This window comes from Octopus sinensis, linkage group LG29 (assembly GCF_006345805.1).
Source record: "Octopus sinensis linkage group LG29, ASM634580v1, whole genome shotgun sequence".
Taxonomy (NCBI): domain Eukaryota; kingdom Metazoa; phylum Mollusca; class Cephalopoda; order Octopoda; family Octopodidae; genus Octopus; species Octopus sinensis.
The window spans coordinates 10,337,094-10,356,018 of record NC_043025.1 but is presented as its reverse complement, the minus strand read 5'-3'; the positions used below and the strand labels follow the sequence as shown (position 1 = coordinate 10,356,018).

Below are 18,925 nucleotides of genomic sequence, written 5' to 3'. Positions count from 1 at the left end.
CAAGTTAATTATTTTCCAGATTTTGGAGACAATTTCCATTAACACTATGTTTATACCGATTTGATAAAGGTCAATCAAAATGAAGTATAAATGTAAACATTGTGCAGAAAACAATAATAAACCTTTAAAAACATAGTTTCATTGTTAGAAATGAGATGAACAATAAAAATAGTAATCATGATCTTAAAATATATAAAATTTGTGTTACTGCAACATGTTGCCAAAGTGTCATTTAGCAGTCATGTACTATAGCAATGGACTGATGTTTCTGCAATTATTATTAGGTAAGCATGCAGTTGTTAGTCCAGTATTTACCAGTATTTCATCACATATTACATAACAGTATTAGAAAAGAGAAAAGAAGAAAAAAAAAGGATTGCATATTTCCCAACCCACTCCTTGATCACTTAGGCTACATTTTAATTATGTATGCATAGTAATTAATTTAACTTTAACATGTCAGCAACTGCCAGTTATATTCTCATCTGTTGAAAACAAATGAGAAATAACCTCACCAACCCCGACTCACCAAACCACCTTCAACATCTCAAATACACATGCAGCATATTGAGCAGGCCATCAATAATACAATGACTTAATTACAAGCCCAGACCAGCCTTGTCAACCGAACAACAACAACACGTTCTTAATTAATGTCATTTCATTAAGACATCTAATTGAATACTTAAAGTAGTCGCTGGAATAGTTCCAAAAAAAGAAAACAAACAGAAAACAACCTTTGCTTCCTTGTGGCAAATATTTACAAACAGAGAACTTGCTCGAGGGCAAAAGTGTGTGTGTGTGTGTGTGTGTGTGTGTGTGTAAAATTTAGATACTAAGCCTTGCTCAGCACATTAGGGAATTAACAGCTAATCCTTCCAACAGATTATTTCAAACACAACAGCTAGAATAATATAGTCAATAATTATTGTAGCTATCAATTATTGTACATAGTAAACAGTAGTTCAGCAAGAATATGCACCCCACATCTTCTAATTCAATATTCTATTGCTCCCCCCACTCTCGTCCAACAAACCTACAAAGAGACAAGACAATGTCTTCAGGGGGTATCACAGCTGTTCTGGTATTGCTGACTTTACCTGGGGCTTAGTTTTTTTTTTGTTTTTTTTCCCCAATGATTATCAATATCTTCAACAATTTCCACTGATTAGGCACAAGACCAGTTTTCTAAGTACGTTGAATTGTTTTGACAGAAAATTTGGAAGTGGAATAGTTAGGCTGGATAACTTTCACTCTAACTAGATGGCAGCGGGAATATATTGGGTTATTTTGACTAGAGATAGGTGGGGGCAGATACAATTCTAGATGAGGGGGAGATCGATATATTGGATTGCTTTCACACCAACAAGATGAAAAGTCGGGTTGATTCTGAAATATGGGAGGGTCTGAACCCAGAGCAATGAAAGAAAATGCTGGCAAGTTGTTTAAATCTAGGTCAGCTCTAAATTCAACAGACCTATGATGAAAAGACTTTCCATTAAGGACCATCCAATACTTTTTTTTTTCCTTGTCTTTCAGAAATATGCATCTTAGACTACATTACTCAGCATCCTTCACTTTTTAATATGACAGGGTGTTATTTCAGGGAGACTGCTTTTCTTTCTAGTAGGCCAATCAACTTTCAAACTTAAGCATAACGAGATTATTTGCAAGTCTAGTAACTAAATTAAAAATATATAGAACTTCACAAGATGAAATATAATTTGAGATTTAAATAACTTCCGACTGGATCTCCCATGATTACTGTTTCAAACAATAGATACACAAAAAAACATACTTCAAATGTTTTAATAATATATTTCTTAACAAAACAACCTTTAAAGCTTCCTCCCACTATAACCCAACATTTATGCATAAATCTACCCATGTTCTCCAAGGAATGAACAAAATATGAGGAGGTGCTGAAAAGTTCCTGGCTCTGGATAAAAGAAAATACAAGAGGATCAGTTAATTATGACTTTATTCCACATTCTCCTCTCTCAGATCCACATACATTTTGGCAGTCATTCAATTTTTCTAAGCCCTGTAAAAGAAGTTGGAAGGTTAGGCCTCCCAACCAAGACTTTCACAATACCCTTAAAGTCAGGAACTTTTCAGCACTTCATCATATTGTTTTGAGAGGGACAAAAATTTTTGTAGCTGGAGGCAGGTGAGCTGCACACTTGTGCACAAACACGCCTGGCCCCCATGCCGTTGGCACGTAAAAGCACTATCCGCTCGTGTCCGTTGCCAGCCTCGCCTGGCCCCCGTGCCGGTAGCACGTAAAAACACCATCCGTTCGTGGCCGTTTGCCAGCTCTGTCTGGCACCTGTGCAGGTGGCACGTAAAAAGCACCCACTACACTCACGGAGTGGTTGGTGTTAGGAAGGGCATCCAGCCGTAGAAACACTGCCAAATCTGACTGGGCCTGATGAAGCCTTCCAGCTTCACAGACCCCAGTTAAACCGTCCAACCCATGCTAGCATGGAAAACGGACGCTAAATGATGATGATTTCCAGTTGGTCTCAGTCATTTGATAAAATTCACTAACCCCAAATCCCATTCAGTGGGATTAAACCCAGAACAATTTGAATATATGTCCAGTCAAACCCTAGCACATATAATACTGTAAATAGACAATGCAACACAGTTTCCTTTTCTATCATGTTATTAAACAACTCGCCCAAACTCAAAAAGACGTCAGGGCTTCCTACCCTATCACAGAAATCAATTCGAAAGTAAAAGCTATTTATTCTATTGTTTCAGCCATTTGACTGTGGCCATGGTAGAGCACCATGGTAAAATAGCACCCATATCACTTTCAAATGATAATCCCTACACACACACACCACAAATCTTAAAAAGAAAAGATGTTGTACATGGCTGGAACCGATTTTAATCATAAGATTATGTGATCAAGGACTGATCTGGTGCTAGGTAACAACAGAGGTTACAGACAAAATAATCTTTAAAATAAAACACATAAAGTAAAATTATGTGACAAATAACCAGTATTTAGAACTCCATGTATATTCCCCATGTCTTAAGTGGGAAGACCGAGGACTCAACTTATAATCCACATATCATTTGTTTAAATTCTACACTTGGATAGGTCAAAGGAGACATATATATATATATATATCACGTGATCGACCAGGCTATCAGATGTTGCTACACATCGCTGGTCACAATGCGCAATGTATTGTTTTTTTAGCCTTCAAATGATGCCACCCTACTGGCTAAGCAGGCAGGCCAACAGGAGAAAGAGTGAGAGAAAGTTGCGGCGAAAGAGTACGGCAGGGATCGCCACCACCCCCTACCGGAACCTCGTGGAGCTTTGGGTGTTTTCACTCAATAAACACTCACAACGCCCGATCTGGGAATCGAAACCGCGAGTCCACTGCCCTAACCACGGGGCCATTGTGCCTCCACACACATATATATATATATATTTAATTACACTGTCTTTCATTAACAAAGAATAATCATTAGTTATATTATGTAAATTACATGATATAATTAATGATTATTCTTTGTTAATGAAAGAGTATAATTAAATATTTTATAAATTTGTTTTGTTTTCAATATATATATACATATATATATATATATATATGTGTGTATCTGCGAAAAGATCTCAGAATTTTAATTGATTTGCTTTTCGCGGGAAGGAATTTTTCTTCGAAGTATACGTCTCGCTTTTATCCTTCGAAACGTTTAGTAGATGAAATCTTAGCGACTGAAGAAGGGGATTTTTCGTTGTGCTTATTGTCCTGTATCTCTCCCTTTTTTTTGCTTGTCTTGTTCCTTGGTTTGTGTCTATGTGTTCGACGTCTTTTTGGTGTCCTGTACACATATATGCGTGTATATGTACATGTAGAGGTAGGTACGTACATATATGTTTATATATATGCATATGTTCTATTTTATTAACATATATATATGTATATATATATATATATATGTGTATATATATATATATATATATATGTGTATATATATATATATATATATGTGTGTATATATATATATATATATATATATATACAAACATTTTCTTTTTTAAGCTGATGATTCACTGTCACTTAAGTTTCTCACTTTTAGGTGTTCATTTAGCTGACAAAACTGGTAAATGCTGTTGTATACATTTAATCTATTCCCAATTACATTAGCTTTCTAAAATCGGTGTGTGTGTACGCATGTGCAATCACCAGATTAGATGAAGTGTTTCCTTTATCATAGACAATTGCAGTAGAATATCTCTGCAAACACATGCACCAGTGCAGATATTTTCTCAGCAACAGTATAGGTAAGGAGTTTTGGAAATATGCTATCTCATTGGCTTTGGCACACAGCTGATATACAACTTCAGCTAACTGGCATCTCTATAGATTAACTGCTACACAAGCAATCAAAAGTATGCTCTCACCTACACACAGCTACATAAGTAAAGGATAAGAATTTTCACATCTTTTAGAAGAAATAAGACACTTGGGCAGAATGATAGTTTAGCCTTAGGTGGAAAGATGATCTAATGCTGGCAATCTCATGGGTGGAGTGCTCCTTTTTGGACATCATCATCATTTAGCATCCGCTTTCCATGCTAGCATGGGTTGGACAGTTCAACTGGGGTCTGGGAAGCCAGAAGGCTGCACCAGGCCCAGTCTGATCTGGCAATGTTTCTACGGCTGGATGCCCTTCCTAACGCCAACCACTCCGTGAGTGTAGTGGGTGCTTTTTACGTGCCAGACGAGGCTGGCAAACAGCCACGGTCGGATGGTGCTTACATTACCCAATGCTTCCTTTCTTAATCAAAGTGGTAAAGTGCTATAACATCTGTACACAGTGGTTTGAGCATCAGACTCACAATCATGAGGTGGTGAGTTCGATTCCCAGACCAGGCTGTGTGTTGTGTTCTTGAGCGCAACACTATTTCACATGACTCCAGTTCACTCAGCTGTAAAAATGAGTTGTGATGTCACTGGTGCCAAACTGTATCGGCCTTTGCTTCTCTCTTGGACAACATCAATGGCATGGGGAGAGGAGGCTGGTATGCATGGGTGACTGCTGGTGTTCCATAAACGACCTCATTCAGACTTGTGCCCTGAAGGGGAACTTTCTAGGTGCAATCCCATGACTGAAGGGGATCTTTATCCTTTTACCCTTGGTTGCACAGGTCAGATGGAATAAAATGAAGCAGATTTTTCTCTGGACGAATTTCCTTCCAATAACCAACACTCACTTCTTTCCAAGTAAGGTGATCTTTCCCAAAGACCCGATTTGTTTTCACAGAACATTGAAAATGAATGATACTGTTTGTATGACAGTAACACTCATGTGCAACTATCACATGATGTCTAGACAAGGGGGGAAAAAAACACACCTACAAACAAGCTTCTTTCAGTTTCTGTCTACAAAATCCACTCACAAGGCTTTGTTCAACCTGAGGTTATAGTACAGGACTCAGGCCCCAAGGTGCTACATAGTTGGGGGGGCCGGGGCAAAAAAGACCTTCATAGGCAACAATAGGGCTGCAGTTAGCTATCTACGTTAACTGTCGTGACCTTCTCAATCCTCTTCAGAAACTCCTGTATATGACCTCGCCATGCAATGATAGAACACATTAAATAAGCAGGAAAATTGGGGAATTACAAGATTTGGGCTTCACAGAGCCTACATATTGATGCTGAGATTTATTAATCTGCTTGTTAACCCCAATGGCCCTTATTTCTGTGCTGAAAGCAGTTACAATATTGAAACAAAAAAAAAATTACTCCAAAGGAAAATTCAATATTTATACCAAATATCTCAAATGTTTTCCATGGAAGACTGAAGACAAGCAACAGCATCTTTATGATGCTGATGGTCATTTACAACTTGCATAAGGATACACACAAACACACATATAAATACATGCACTGTATATATATATATATATATATATTTACTCTTTTACTCTTTTAATTGTTTCAGTCATTTGACTTCGGCCATGCTGGAGCACCGCCTTTAGTCAAGCAAATCGACCCCGGGACTTATTCTTTTTGTAAGCCCAGTACTTATTCTATCGGTCTCTTTTGCCGAACCGCTAAGTGACGGGGACGTAAACACACCAGCATTGGTTGTCAAGCAATGGTAAGGGGACAAACACAGACACACAACATATACACACACATACATATATATATATATATATATACATATACACGACAGGCTTCTTTCAGTTTCTGTCTACCAAATCCACTCACATGGCATTGGTCGGCCCGGGGTTATAGCAGAAGATACTTGCCCAAGATGCCACGCAGTGGGACTGAACCCGGAACCATGTGGTTGGTTACCAAGCTACTTACCACACAGCCACTCCTGCGCCTATATATATATATATACACACACACACACAGTATATAAATACACAATATACACACACATATAGCAGGCTTCTATCCGTGTTTGTCTACCAAATCCATTTCAAGTCTCTGGTTAGCTCAAGGCCATTGGTGGAAGACACTTGTCCAAGGTGTCATGCAAAGCAACTGAACCTGAAATTACATGGTTGAGAGGCAAGCTTCTCGATCACACAGCCACACCTGCACCAATGAACTACAAATACCCACAGCAGCCAAGAGAAAGACACACACACACACACATAGAGAAAAGTATTTAAATAACCAGAAGACAAAGTATTTTACAAGAAGCCAGCTAGCATATAAGGAAAGCCACAAAATCTTCCAGTTTCTTTGAAGGTTATTCTCTAAGTTCAAGATTCTAGCAAGGGGGTGGATAGTAACATACTATATATAAACACACACACACATTATATTTATATATATATACATATATATATTACAAATACACGCCCATCTACCTTATTGGCAGTGAGAATGCATATTTTCATATATCAAGACACTCTCTACTCACTATCATTGCAACTGTTAACAGGTCTTGGCAAAGTAACAAGCAATTCAAACAGAAATTTAGATAATCTTTCGTTACAAGAGTACAAGAAAACAGGAAATATAATGCACAGAAGAAATATATTTGGAACAAATATTATATATCAATTACTAGGTGTGTTGGTGATATGTATATATTTCTTTACTACCCACAAGGGGCTAAACACAGAGGGGACAAACAAGGACAGACAAACGGATTAAGTCGATTACATCGACCCCAGTGCGTAACTGGTACTTAATTTATCGACCCCGAAAGGATGAAAGGCAGAGCCGACCTCGGCGGAATTTGAACTCAGAACGTAAAGACAGACAAAATACCTATTTCTTTACTGCCCACAAGAGGCTAAACACACAGGGGACAAACAAGGACAGACAAAGGGATTAAGTCGATTACATCGACCCCAGTGCGTAACTGGTACTTAATTTATTGAACCCGAAAGGATGAAAGGCAGAGTCGACCTCAGCGGAATTTGAACCCAGAACGTAACGGCAGACGAAATACGGCTACGCATTTCGCCCGGCATGCTAACGTTTCTGCCAGTTCGCCGCCTTGTTGGTGATATGTATAATAAATAAGAACATACACCCGCACATACCAAACATAGCAATCCAATATAGACACTGGTACAGCTTTCATATAATAAATGTTGATAAAAAAAATTTTTTTAAATGCCCGAATTATTTGGTGTGATGGTTTTATACATGCATACACCGAACAGGGCAATTCGGTGTAGATACTAGTACGGCATCGATATGATATTCAGATTGTATCAAAAAAATAATAAATGGTAGAATTACACCTGAGAGGACAATGAAACAAACAAGACAAAATGTCTTAACATTCACCAATTAGTGAAATCTTTTTTTTTTCCTATTCTTCATTTTTGTCCTCTAATCAATTTAAGTAATATACAGATATTTTGAAAACAAACACACAATATATCAACACATGTACACATACACATCGTGAGTTTTCTCTCAATCTCCTCTCCTCTCTCAGAAAGAAGTAGAGAAATAGAGAGAAAAGGAGAGTGTGCATGGTTGATGAAGCAAAACAAAAAAAAAAAGAGATGGGGGTGGAGATCTGGTTACCTTGCTGGTGACACACACAGACTCAAATATCAGACAACAAAAAGCCAGCCAATAAAAGGACAAAATTCACCTACCTTCGGTGCTTTACAGGACTTGTACTCCGGCTGCGGCTAGAACTTCGGCTCCTCCGACGTCTGAAAAGCAAGAATTTGGGTGCCATTAGTAGAGCAAAAACCACCAAAAGAGAGAGGGAAGACAAAGAAGCAACAATATACGATGGTGATTTAACCATGCATTAAGAAGTGGGGGGTGTTTTGGGGGGTTTTTTTTTTATAAAAATTGAAACAGTTTTAATGAGAGCTTCAGAAGTATCAAGACATACTGTCAAAATTCCTCTAGTTCAAAACCCAGCTAGAACTAAAGCCCTACAGTGTGTCTATATTGGGTGACACAGGACAGTTTTATGTGTAGGACTGTCATCTTTTAAGAGTTAAATAGGGAGAGGAAGAACAGTAAAGTTAAGTGTTTTGCCATAATTCTAATTATGCCACAAGGTCAGCAATTTTTCAGGCGATGGGGGGGGGGTCAATTACACTGAACCCCCAGTACTTGACTGGTACTTCATTTTACTGAACCAAAAAAAGATGAAAGGCAAAGGTTACCTCGGCAGGATTTCAACTCAGAACATATAAGGCTAAGACTTACCAACTTTGCAACCACAGAATATTAACTACAACTGAAAAGAAAAAAAGATTGCTTGGCCTTAATCCATAAAAGACAGGGTCCTAGTTTTAATTCTTAACTCCTATTTTATTGCTAACACCATACTACACTTATCAATCGACCTGCTAGAAATAGCAGTGAAATCTCTGATATCGCGCTCTTCTGTCTTAAAAAAATAATGTATGCAATGTATTATGTAGCCCCCAATATACCAAAACATGGAATAATTGCAGCTGGAACACCTTTTGTCATAGGTCTGCTGTGTCAAGGCTAACCTGGAGTTTAAAAAAACAAGATTTGAACACAGTGGTAGAAAGAGAGCCGCAGATAATGCTGTTACAAACAACAAGGGGAATCTGGCCATCAGGCCTTCCAGGAATGGTCTGGTTTACAGTGGTGAGAGGGAAGGGTTAAACTAGCCTGGCTTGTGACAATGAAGGGAGAAGGGGTAATTAGAACTGTGTGAAGAACTGGTTTCAAAAGTGGTCGGCTTTGCCTGGGAGGCTAGACGCAACACTGAGTAGGAAAAGGTGGGCACAAACCAGCCTGAGAAAGAGAAAATTTGAAAATTAGTACAGTATAAACATACCCTTTACATATAAATAAATTTTAAAAAGAAAAAACTATTCAGTCCTATATTTTATACAATGGGGATTTACTAAAGATACTCTTTTTCCCAAAATTATTTCAAATTTGATTTGAGAGGATTGTAAAGAAAATACTATTTACAAACCCAAATACAATTTAGCCAAAATTTTTTTTAAAAGCCCAGAAAAACATGGCAATGGTTAAACTCTTAGCTAAATAAGTACTAAGACAACAATAACCAACTTCTAAAAGGCAATTATATTCAATACCAGATTCTGTGTGTGTGTGTTTGCACGTGCAATAGTTATAACAATAGAGAATATGGAGCTTGGTACATCCTCAAAACTTTATTTTCTTTTGTCATAACCATAAAAATATACTGCATGGCATCGTAAAATAAAAGGAAATAAATTTTGAGGATGTATCAGTCTTCATATTCTCTACTGTTATAATTACGGGAAATATACACTCCATATAATATTACCATCCAGAGGAATTTACAGCGCGAGTTACAATTCCTAGTAGTCATAGATGTTAAATACTAATCTCAGCGGTGGTGCCCCAGCATGGCCGCGGCCTTCGGGCTAAAACATTTTTAAGGATCTAAGGAATGTAGTTAGCCATAACCTGGAACATAATTGAGAGCTACCACAGTGTGTGCGTGTGTGTGTGATCAAGGAACCTCTTCTATATGGTCTCTAGAAATAACAACCAAGTAACCTTCAAATTGCCTTGAATAAAGAATGGACATATTAGAAAACGTAGTGCTTAGAACTCCTGCAAAGATGAAGTCACAGGTGGAATATGCAGATATTACCACCTAAAACACATCTTATACTACCATGCTTTACATTCCGACTTACACCCAAACCAGTATGTAGGTCCTGCTTGATATGATAAATGGCCATTCACCACCCTTTTACTTTCATGACACGTTTTTGACAAATCCTTTTCAAAATATTCCAAATTTGGTATTTTTCTTGGGAACTATTAATAAATGTATTACAATGTAATATTGTGGACCCTATGCCTACAGTTTACTGTACAATACATTCATGAACATTTTACCCCAATAACTTTTCAGGAATTATATCACGACGAACTAACCTGCAATAAGGCGATAGATACTTCATGACACCCTTTATTGTCATGTGAAAAGAGCATGTTGCCAAACTAGATCTTCCTAGCATATTACAGGTATTTCATTCAATTTGGAGAAATAGGAGACTGTTTTAGGCACACAATTTTCATTCACACATCATGCATTTCTGATATAATAAAAGCAGCAAAACAGCAAACCTGTTCGCGATCTAGCACAATCTTTTACAAATACAGATATATATATATATGTGTGTGTATATGCCTCACAGAAGACCCATCAAGCCAAGTGAAATTGCAGTCATGGCCAATGCTGGTGGTGTGTAAATAGCAACTTTCGAGTGTTGGACCTCTTGGAGTTAAATTGGTTGAGTTCCTTTCGAGCATTGGGCCTACCTGAGGCAAAGTGGCTGAATTCGTTTTGAGTGCTGGGCCTCACAGAGGCAATGACCAAGACCTTTGGCATTGTTGTGTATGTGAAGAAGACCCATTAAGCCAAACAAAATTGCAATCATGGCAGCTGCTGGTGTCGCACAAATGGCACCCACACCAGAGGCACATAAAAGCACCCATTACACTCTCGGAGTGGTTGGCATTAGGAAGGGCATCCAGTTGTAGAAAACCATGCCAAATCAGACTGGAGTCTGGTGCAGCCTTCCTGCTTACTTACCAACCCCAGTCAAACTGTCCAACCCATGCCAGCATGGACAACAGACACTAAATGATGATGATGAAACCTTATTTACCATGCTACAAGTCTTTCTAATCAAAATGATTCCCCCCACCTTTTTTTTTTCAAGAGGGTAGTGTGGTTTGAGGGAGATTTTGACTATTTGTAAGCAGGTTATGTGGTCATACAAAAGACTCCTCCATTGGCTTGTAGAACATAGATAATATAATAATATATATATGGTTTTGGTAAATGAAAGATATGAGAGCCAGAGCTCAATACAGGGTAACCTGGGGCTAAATTTATTCCTTAACCACCTTTATCCAACAACATGAGTGAAAAAGTCTAAAAGACTTCCCCAAACATTTTTTTTTTTAAGGATTGAAGTTTCCAAGTCAAATTATAGAAAAAAACAAAATTGAAGTTAAATGAAAGGTAAAAGAACCAAAACTGAAGTTATGTGTGGGCTCATGAACACACATTCATGCATGTATGTATGTATGTATGTATGTAGAAAACAGAACCCAAGGAGATTGGTGAAGGTCTGTGCCAGCAAGACATATCGTTTGGAAAAAGCCACAGAAAGAGCACATGGAGAGGGGAGTATCCACCATTTCAAACAGACTCCTTGTTCAAGAATAAAGTTAACAGAAGGAAGGCGGCGAGCTGGCAGAATCGTTAGTGGGTCGGGCGAAATGCTTAGCTGTATTTCGGCTGCCGTTACGTTGTGAGTTCAAATTCCGCCGAGGTCGACTTTGCCTTTCATCCTTTCAGGGTCGATAAATTAAGTACCAGTTACGCACTGGGGTCGATATAATCGCCCTATGTCTGTCCTTGTTTGCCCCCTCTATGTTTAGCCCCTTGTGGGTAATAAAGAAATAGGTATATAAAAGACAATAGAATAAAATAGTTCATATAGTACTATTTGCCAATACAAGCCATCACTAATTTCCCTATGCATAACAGTTAACCCCAGTATCTGGTTAAACAATAGGTCAGCTCTGATCCAGTAGACTGAAGTATAAAACACGTCCTGAGCACATCACGCAGCATCTTTAACAAATATCCTCCACTAAAGCCTAAGGTTCATCAGTGCTTCTGAGTTCAATTGAGTAGATGAAAACTATAGAAGTCCATCTGGTGGACTGCCTTTATAACTCCTCAGGATACCTTTGTTATAGTAAGTCTGCCTAAGGGTTAGGTTAACAGAACAAAGGCCTGTAAAATACTTAATACAATTTATAGTTCTACCACTTCAGATCATATAACAGGTTTCAGGTTCAACCCTATCATGTGGCAGCTTAGGCTAATATTTTCTTTTATAGCCTCAGACAGACCAATGCCTTTGGAGTGAAATTTGATAGACACAAGGTGTGAATGAGACAGTGTGTGTGTGTATGTGTGTTTTTTCTGTATGCAGTTTGGGAAGCAGTGATGTTTCTTCATCTCTTCCCAAACACAACAACCTGTTCAATGAGTAGAGATCGGTAGAATAAAGTACCTTAGATGAAAACAAGGGTCAGAACCCAGCAAAGATATCAACTACAGATTACTACAGCAATGTGTCATCCCATTGCAGATGTTGTACTTGGAAATGTATACAGAGGTCAGTCCATACATCAGGAAGTTTCAAAAGCATGAGAAACAATTTTAGCATTTTAAGTGCTGATGCAAAAGCCAGTTGATACTATATCTACTTCAAGTGGAGTTTAACATATTTGTAACAAGTATCACATATGACTGGGTACCTCACCACAATATAAGATTCAATTATAAGCTATTTTAATAAAGATTAAATTTAATACAGGTTCTGTTTTGATTTTTCTTAAAATCAACCAGCAACTACATGTACCTCACAGCTGTCCAACTTGACATATGAAAAACAAACAAAATTTATGATTTCAGACAGAGCCACTTCAAAATTACACACAGAAAAACCAAATACGAAAGGGAAGACTAACATATGACTTTTTGCAGAGCCAGAGATGAAATGGAAAAGTCTAAAGAGTAAGAACCCATGGGTCATGGTTTTCAAAATCTCATGCTTGCTCCTAGACACATGTTTACATAGGCACGCAGGATGATACAGTGATAATGATAATACTGATTACTGATCATAAAGCAAGGGACCAGAATCCAACAACAAAGTCTTGTAAGGCATGTAACTGTATTTACCTCAGTTTGCCTAACAGATTCTACCTTAGGACTGTGAGAGGGTTTGTTTTGTTTTTAAAGCTAAAATAGCGAGACTGATGCAACTAGTGCCTATCCTGAATGAATATCTACAAGGGAAAACCTAAACAAGAAAGAGGGCAAAGAGGCATTTGAAGGCTTTCAACAGAAACTATGGTTTATAAATTGTACGGAGAGGCCTGGTCCAATTGCAATAACCAAGTTCTAACCAATTCTATGCTGGTCATGCTGACAGAGGGCAAATATGATAAACCAGAATCTTCAGAATACTCAGTAAAGAGACAATGATCAGCACTAACAACAATGAAAAGTTTAAGAAAGTCCTAAACTAATAAACAGTGAGTTTCTGGCAAATAAACATGACAGAAATACAGAGGGAAAAAAATCGTACAATATATGAAACTATATACCAAGGAAAATATTTAAAAACTAGTAAGAGAGCCTTTATATAATTCTGCTACAGAAATAGTAAAATTTCCCTCAAATCAAACACAACCACCTAAAAAAAAAATAAACCATATTGGATGTGTATTCCTAGATACACCGTCTATAAAATGTGATGGTTATAGATCTAAGGCTTATCAAATAAAAGTTCAAGAGCTGAGCTTGTGGCTAAACAACAAACCGATAAATTGACCAAGTTATGAGAGTATTGGATAGATTTGACTTACAGTATTCATGCAAGCCCTGTGCTCTCAGTTCAAATACCATTGAGGTCAGCTTTACCTATTTCTTTATTACCCACAAGGGGCTAAACACAGAGGGGACAAACAAGGACAGACATAGGTATTAAGTCGATTACATCGACCCCAGTGCGTAACTGGTACTTAATTTATCGACCCCGAAAGGATGAAAGGCAAAGTCGACCTCGGCGGAATTTGAACTCAGAATGTAACGGCACACGAAATACCGCTAAGCATTTCACCTGGCGTGCTAACGTTTCTGCCAGCTCGCCATCTTTTTGAGGTCAGCTTTACCTACCATTCTCTCAGGGTCAATAAAGTGCAAGTCCTATACAGAGGGTCAATCACACACACACTCTCTCTAAGTAATCATCCACTGTATTCAGTCAGACTTGGAGAGGAATTGGCACCACCAGGTCTAAAACATTCCCAAAACACACCATATATGAAGAGAACAATTAAGGGTCCGTTACAAGACAACCGACAACCATCTGTTTATGTCTAGCTCCTACATTAACTCATGTGTACCCACATACCCTAAAGAAGAGGATGTCCACAGATTTCAATCAGTATTGAATACAATCAAAATTTAGGAGACGGTGTTTAATAAAACCATGTAATTTAATATCTCACAATGTTGAGCTATGGATACTTTTAGTATGGAGTGACTTAACTTATTGCTTCACTGACAGAACTGAATCTAAACTCAAAAACTAAAACAACTAAAGTGAGAATTATATTTTTATATAGTCAGAGACAAAGCAGAAATGACTGAAATTGCAGAAATCTGATTTTTTCTCCCCCCATTTTTTTTAATGCTTCTATGTTACTTTATATGGATTAAAGTGGTAATAATTATAATTATTTGATTTCTTTACAATGTGCAGAGCTATGGGAAGAGAAATTAACACTAACTCAGGCCTTGCCCAACCCAAACACATGAATGAATTAAAATGCCATTAACCAAAAGTTAGGTCTTAATTGGAGACTTGACTCACATTTTAATTTAGAGAAATATTTAGGGAAAAAAATCAAGGGTTTTTAAACACCGATAACAGAATTAAAATAACCAGAAATAAATTTCAATAATGTGTGAGTCAGGATCTCTTGCTGTAAGCTATTTTTAAAAAAATGTTAATAAATTCATTAAGGTAAATCAGTACCACGCCGGACTAGATGCTTTGTGGCATTTTGTCCAGCTTTATATTCTGAGTTCAAGATCCAAAGTTGGCTTTGTCTTTCATCCTTTCAGGGTCAGGGAAATAAGTAACAGTTAATTACTCAAGGTTAATGTAATTGACTTATCCCTTCCCCCAAAAATTGCTGGCCTTGTGCCAAAATTTGAAATCAATAGTAATTCCCACCACTCCCCAGAACTTCGATTTCTTTATATATATACATTATTCAGGATACAAATACAACAGGTAAGAGGCAAGTGGGTCCAGTAGAACATTCAGGAAACATGACAATATGTGTTTAAAAACAAAAACAAAAAAAAAAATTGTTTAAAGATAAAAAACTGTCTCAGTACCTAAAAGGCTTTCTATTTTATATATTTTTCATTTTATCATATACATATATATTTTAAGAAACGGGGGGGGGAAAAAAAAAAAAGAAAAAAAAAAACACTTGAAAATACCAGAGTAAGGGTACCCCGCTTCCAATCCCGTTGCCCACCCTTGCCACTGCAGCAGGCTGACCCCTGTTCCCACCAACTCACATACCTGATCTCTCTTTGTTCTTAGATCTCAGCTAGCATGAGAAAACTTTCACATCTCTCTCCAATATCAGACCAAAATCGACACCTATAAGTCCAATATATAACAGAATCGTTAGAAGGAACCCCAAAATGTCGAGAAAGATTCTTTTTTTTTTCTTTCGTCTTTTTTTTTTTTTTTTTTTTGTGTTCTGTAAAGCCTCCAGCTTGGACCCTGGGCATCCCTACAAAGATAATATTATTATAAATGACATGATAACCATCCAATTACATGACCCCTGTAAAAATCAAGCCAGGAAAAAAACGATGTGAGACACAAATGAAGTTGAGGGTGACGTTAACGACAACAAATGGTATGTAGTTTTTCACAGTTAGCTGCTAATGAACCTATCGAAAGAATAAAGGACTCACTGAAAGGAAACAAAACCAAGTCTTATTTATTTGGAGGTTATTTTTTATTTTTTCTTTCCTTTTGTAAATTTTTCAGGTATTTTCAAGCAAGACAGTTCCCATTAAGGTAGATACCACTATGTCATCTACAAGAGAACATCTTTAAACATAGATAACGGGTAGTTTTATGTATTTAAAGTATAAGCTTTCCAAATTACAAAAGATTTACAATTCCTAAGAGACAGCCTGTGAGACAAAAAAAAACGATGTTAAAAAAAGGGGAAGGTTATGTAATTTTTGAAAGAACTTGCCTGCAACGAACAGAAATTTGAAATCATTTTACAAGACATTTTTGATGAGAAAACTCATTCTCAGTATAATTAACGTTTGGTCCAGTTTTAATAAGCTAGCGGGTGTCAATGTCAGCCAGTCCCAGTAACACTAAAGAAAAATCATTTTGGAAAACAAACTGACCAGGAGGTCAATTGATTAGTTTTATTATAGAAGGACATCCCCTAGTTACTCATAGGATTATCATCATCATCATCATTAATCAAGATGGTCAAGCAATTTTAACGATGAACATTAAAAATAATCCCAATACTTACCAAGTAAAAAAAACAAACAAAACACCTGAAATGAAAGTGTGGTATGCATGTGTACCTATAGATGTGGATGCAATGTCAAGAAATTCAAAGTACAATCAACACTATGCACATTATCTCTATGCATGAGTTTAGAGATATCTGTATTATATACAGGCACTTCCAGCATCATGCGAGTGTTGCATTCCTCAAAATACTGCCATAACGAGGAATCCCAATATGCCAAAAGTATTTCTCCACTGGCTTCCATGTTGTGTAACATTTAATATGGAGGTCAATGGGAAAATACATTTTGCAATTTGGAATTCCACATCACAAGACTAGACTGAGGAATGCAGTGATTCTGTAACACAGGTGATGCTTATGTATTATATACATATATCATATAATATATATATATATATACACGCATATATGTATGTATAAATATATATATATATATATATATATATATATATGTGTATTCTCTCACACTCACATACATACATACACAAACTTAGATGAAATTTTTTTACCAGAAAAACAAAATTGCACAGGTGATGCTTATGTATTATATACATATATAATATATATATATATATATATACACGCACACATGTATGTATAAATATATATTATATATATATGTATTCTCTCACACTCACATACATTCATTCATACATACATACATACACAAACTTAGATGAAAATTTTTTTTACCAGAAAAACAAAATTGCATAACATATCAATGAGAAAACACAGGTGTATGCATACATACAGAATGACGCATGCATACACACACAGAAATACAAATGTACACACATACATACATAAAAATAAAATCGAGTTTTAAGTGGAAAAACGAATTCGTGTCCAGATTACTCTTCTTTTGTTTCTGAATATTACTTCGTCCTAAGACCATTATCGTCATTATCTGGTATTTCTAGAACTCCCATTATCTAATGTGCCTATCCAGGTTTTAAGGCAGTAAAGTGTAATATGAAAGAGACTTATGGCTGCTATATCAAGTAGATCAAATTTGACCCATTTGCTCATAGTAGCAAAGAGTTCATTTGTTTTTAAATCCATTTTTCCAGGTTAGCATGGATTTGTATGTTTTACAGCCAGACAGCCTTCTTGTTGCTAACTCTTCTCTGTTTTTCGAGTAAAGAAGCTCTTATTCTTAGCATCTTCGAAAATGCAGACCTAGCAAATGATTTCTTGACAGGGAAATGACAACAAATCTCACCACATGCAGCTCAGTGGATTTTCCTAACATTCATACAGCTGTAAAAAAATCATGCCAAAACTGACCTTGCCTGTGCTGGTGCCGTGTAAAAAGCACCCAGCTACCCACTTTGCTGAGTGGTTGGTGTTTGGAAGGACATCCAGCTGTAGAAACCATGCCAAAACTAACCTTCCCCCATGCTAGTACCACGTAAAAAGCACAGAGTCCACTCTGTGGAGTGGTTGTTGTTAGGAAGGGCATCCAACCATAAAATTTCTGCCAAAATGCACAGTAGCTTTTCTACCTGGCCAGCTCCTGTCAGCCATCCTATCCATGCATGCATACAAGATGGACATTAAACGAGGATAATATACATACACACAAACATATATATATATACATATAGAGCTCCAGCTGATCTTCCTACTAACAATTCTAAAATGAGAGTAGTTATTGTAACTTGTCTATAGCAAGAAACCTGTTCTCCTCTAGCTCATTCTTTCATATTTTAACCCCTTATCTTGTATAAAACTGGCTCTTTGGGTTTTGCAAGCTGCAAGGTGACCTCACTAATGCTGGTGCCACAAAAAAAAAAAAAAAAGAACCCAGTACAGTTGTATGGTTGTTGATGTTAGGAGGATCATCCAGCCATAGAAACCATGCCAAAACAAGCACTAGGGCACAAAGTGGTCCTTGGACTCCTTGGGTCCTGTCAATCAGTTTGATTTAGGCCAGCAGGAACATGGATTAAATGATGATAATGGGTTTTGTAAATTTTCCATCTCCTAAATTCACTCACAAGGCAATGAATGATCAACCTGCAGCTGCAGTAAAAGACACTTGTTAATAGTTCATACATATTGCCCTCCAATTTTCAAACCAAAAGAGTAAGCAACTCTCTTCAAAAGAATACGCATAGATAGTGTATCTTCTCTAACAAATGCTTATACATCAGTGAGAGTGCAGGGAAAATACACACAAGATTTCACTCCTACACCACTCACGTAACTTGGTCAGTGTTTACATAACCTATCGCCAGTTTGGTTATCATGCCTTCTGACTTGGGGAA

General features: G+C 37.2%; 1 protein-coding gene across 8 annotated transcripts in view; it reads right to left on the bottom strand.

Moving 5' to 3' along the window:
- LOC115226098 (RNA-binding protein 39) overlaps window positions 1-18,925 on the bottom strand; it is a 127,172-nt gene that overhangs the window by 55,412 nt on the left and 52,835 nt on the right. For 5 of the 8 annotated variants that reach the window (XM_029797079.2, XM_029797078.2, XM_029797080.2 and 2 more), the window contains one exon: window positions 8,117-8,176. In XM_029797079.2, the coding sequence (XP_029652939.1) occupies window positions 8,117-8,176 (60 nt within the window). Of the gene's footprint in view, window positions 1-8,116; window positions 8,177-15,661; window positions 15,743-18,925 lie in introns of all 8 variants that reach the window. The other 3 variants (XM_029797081.2, XM_036514876.1, XM_029797082.2) reach the window with 1 other exon arrangement.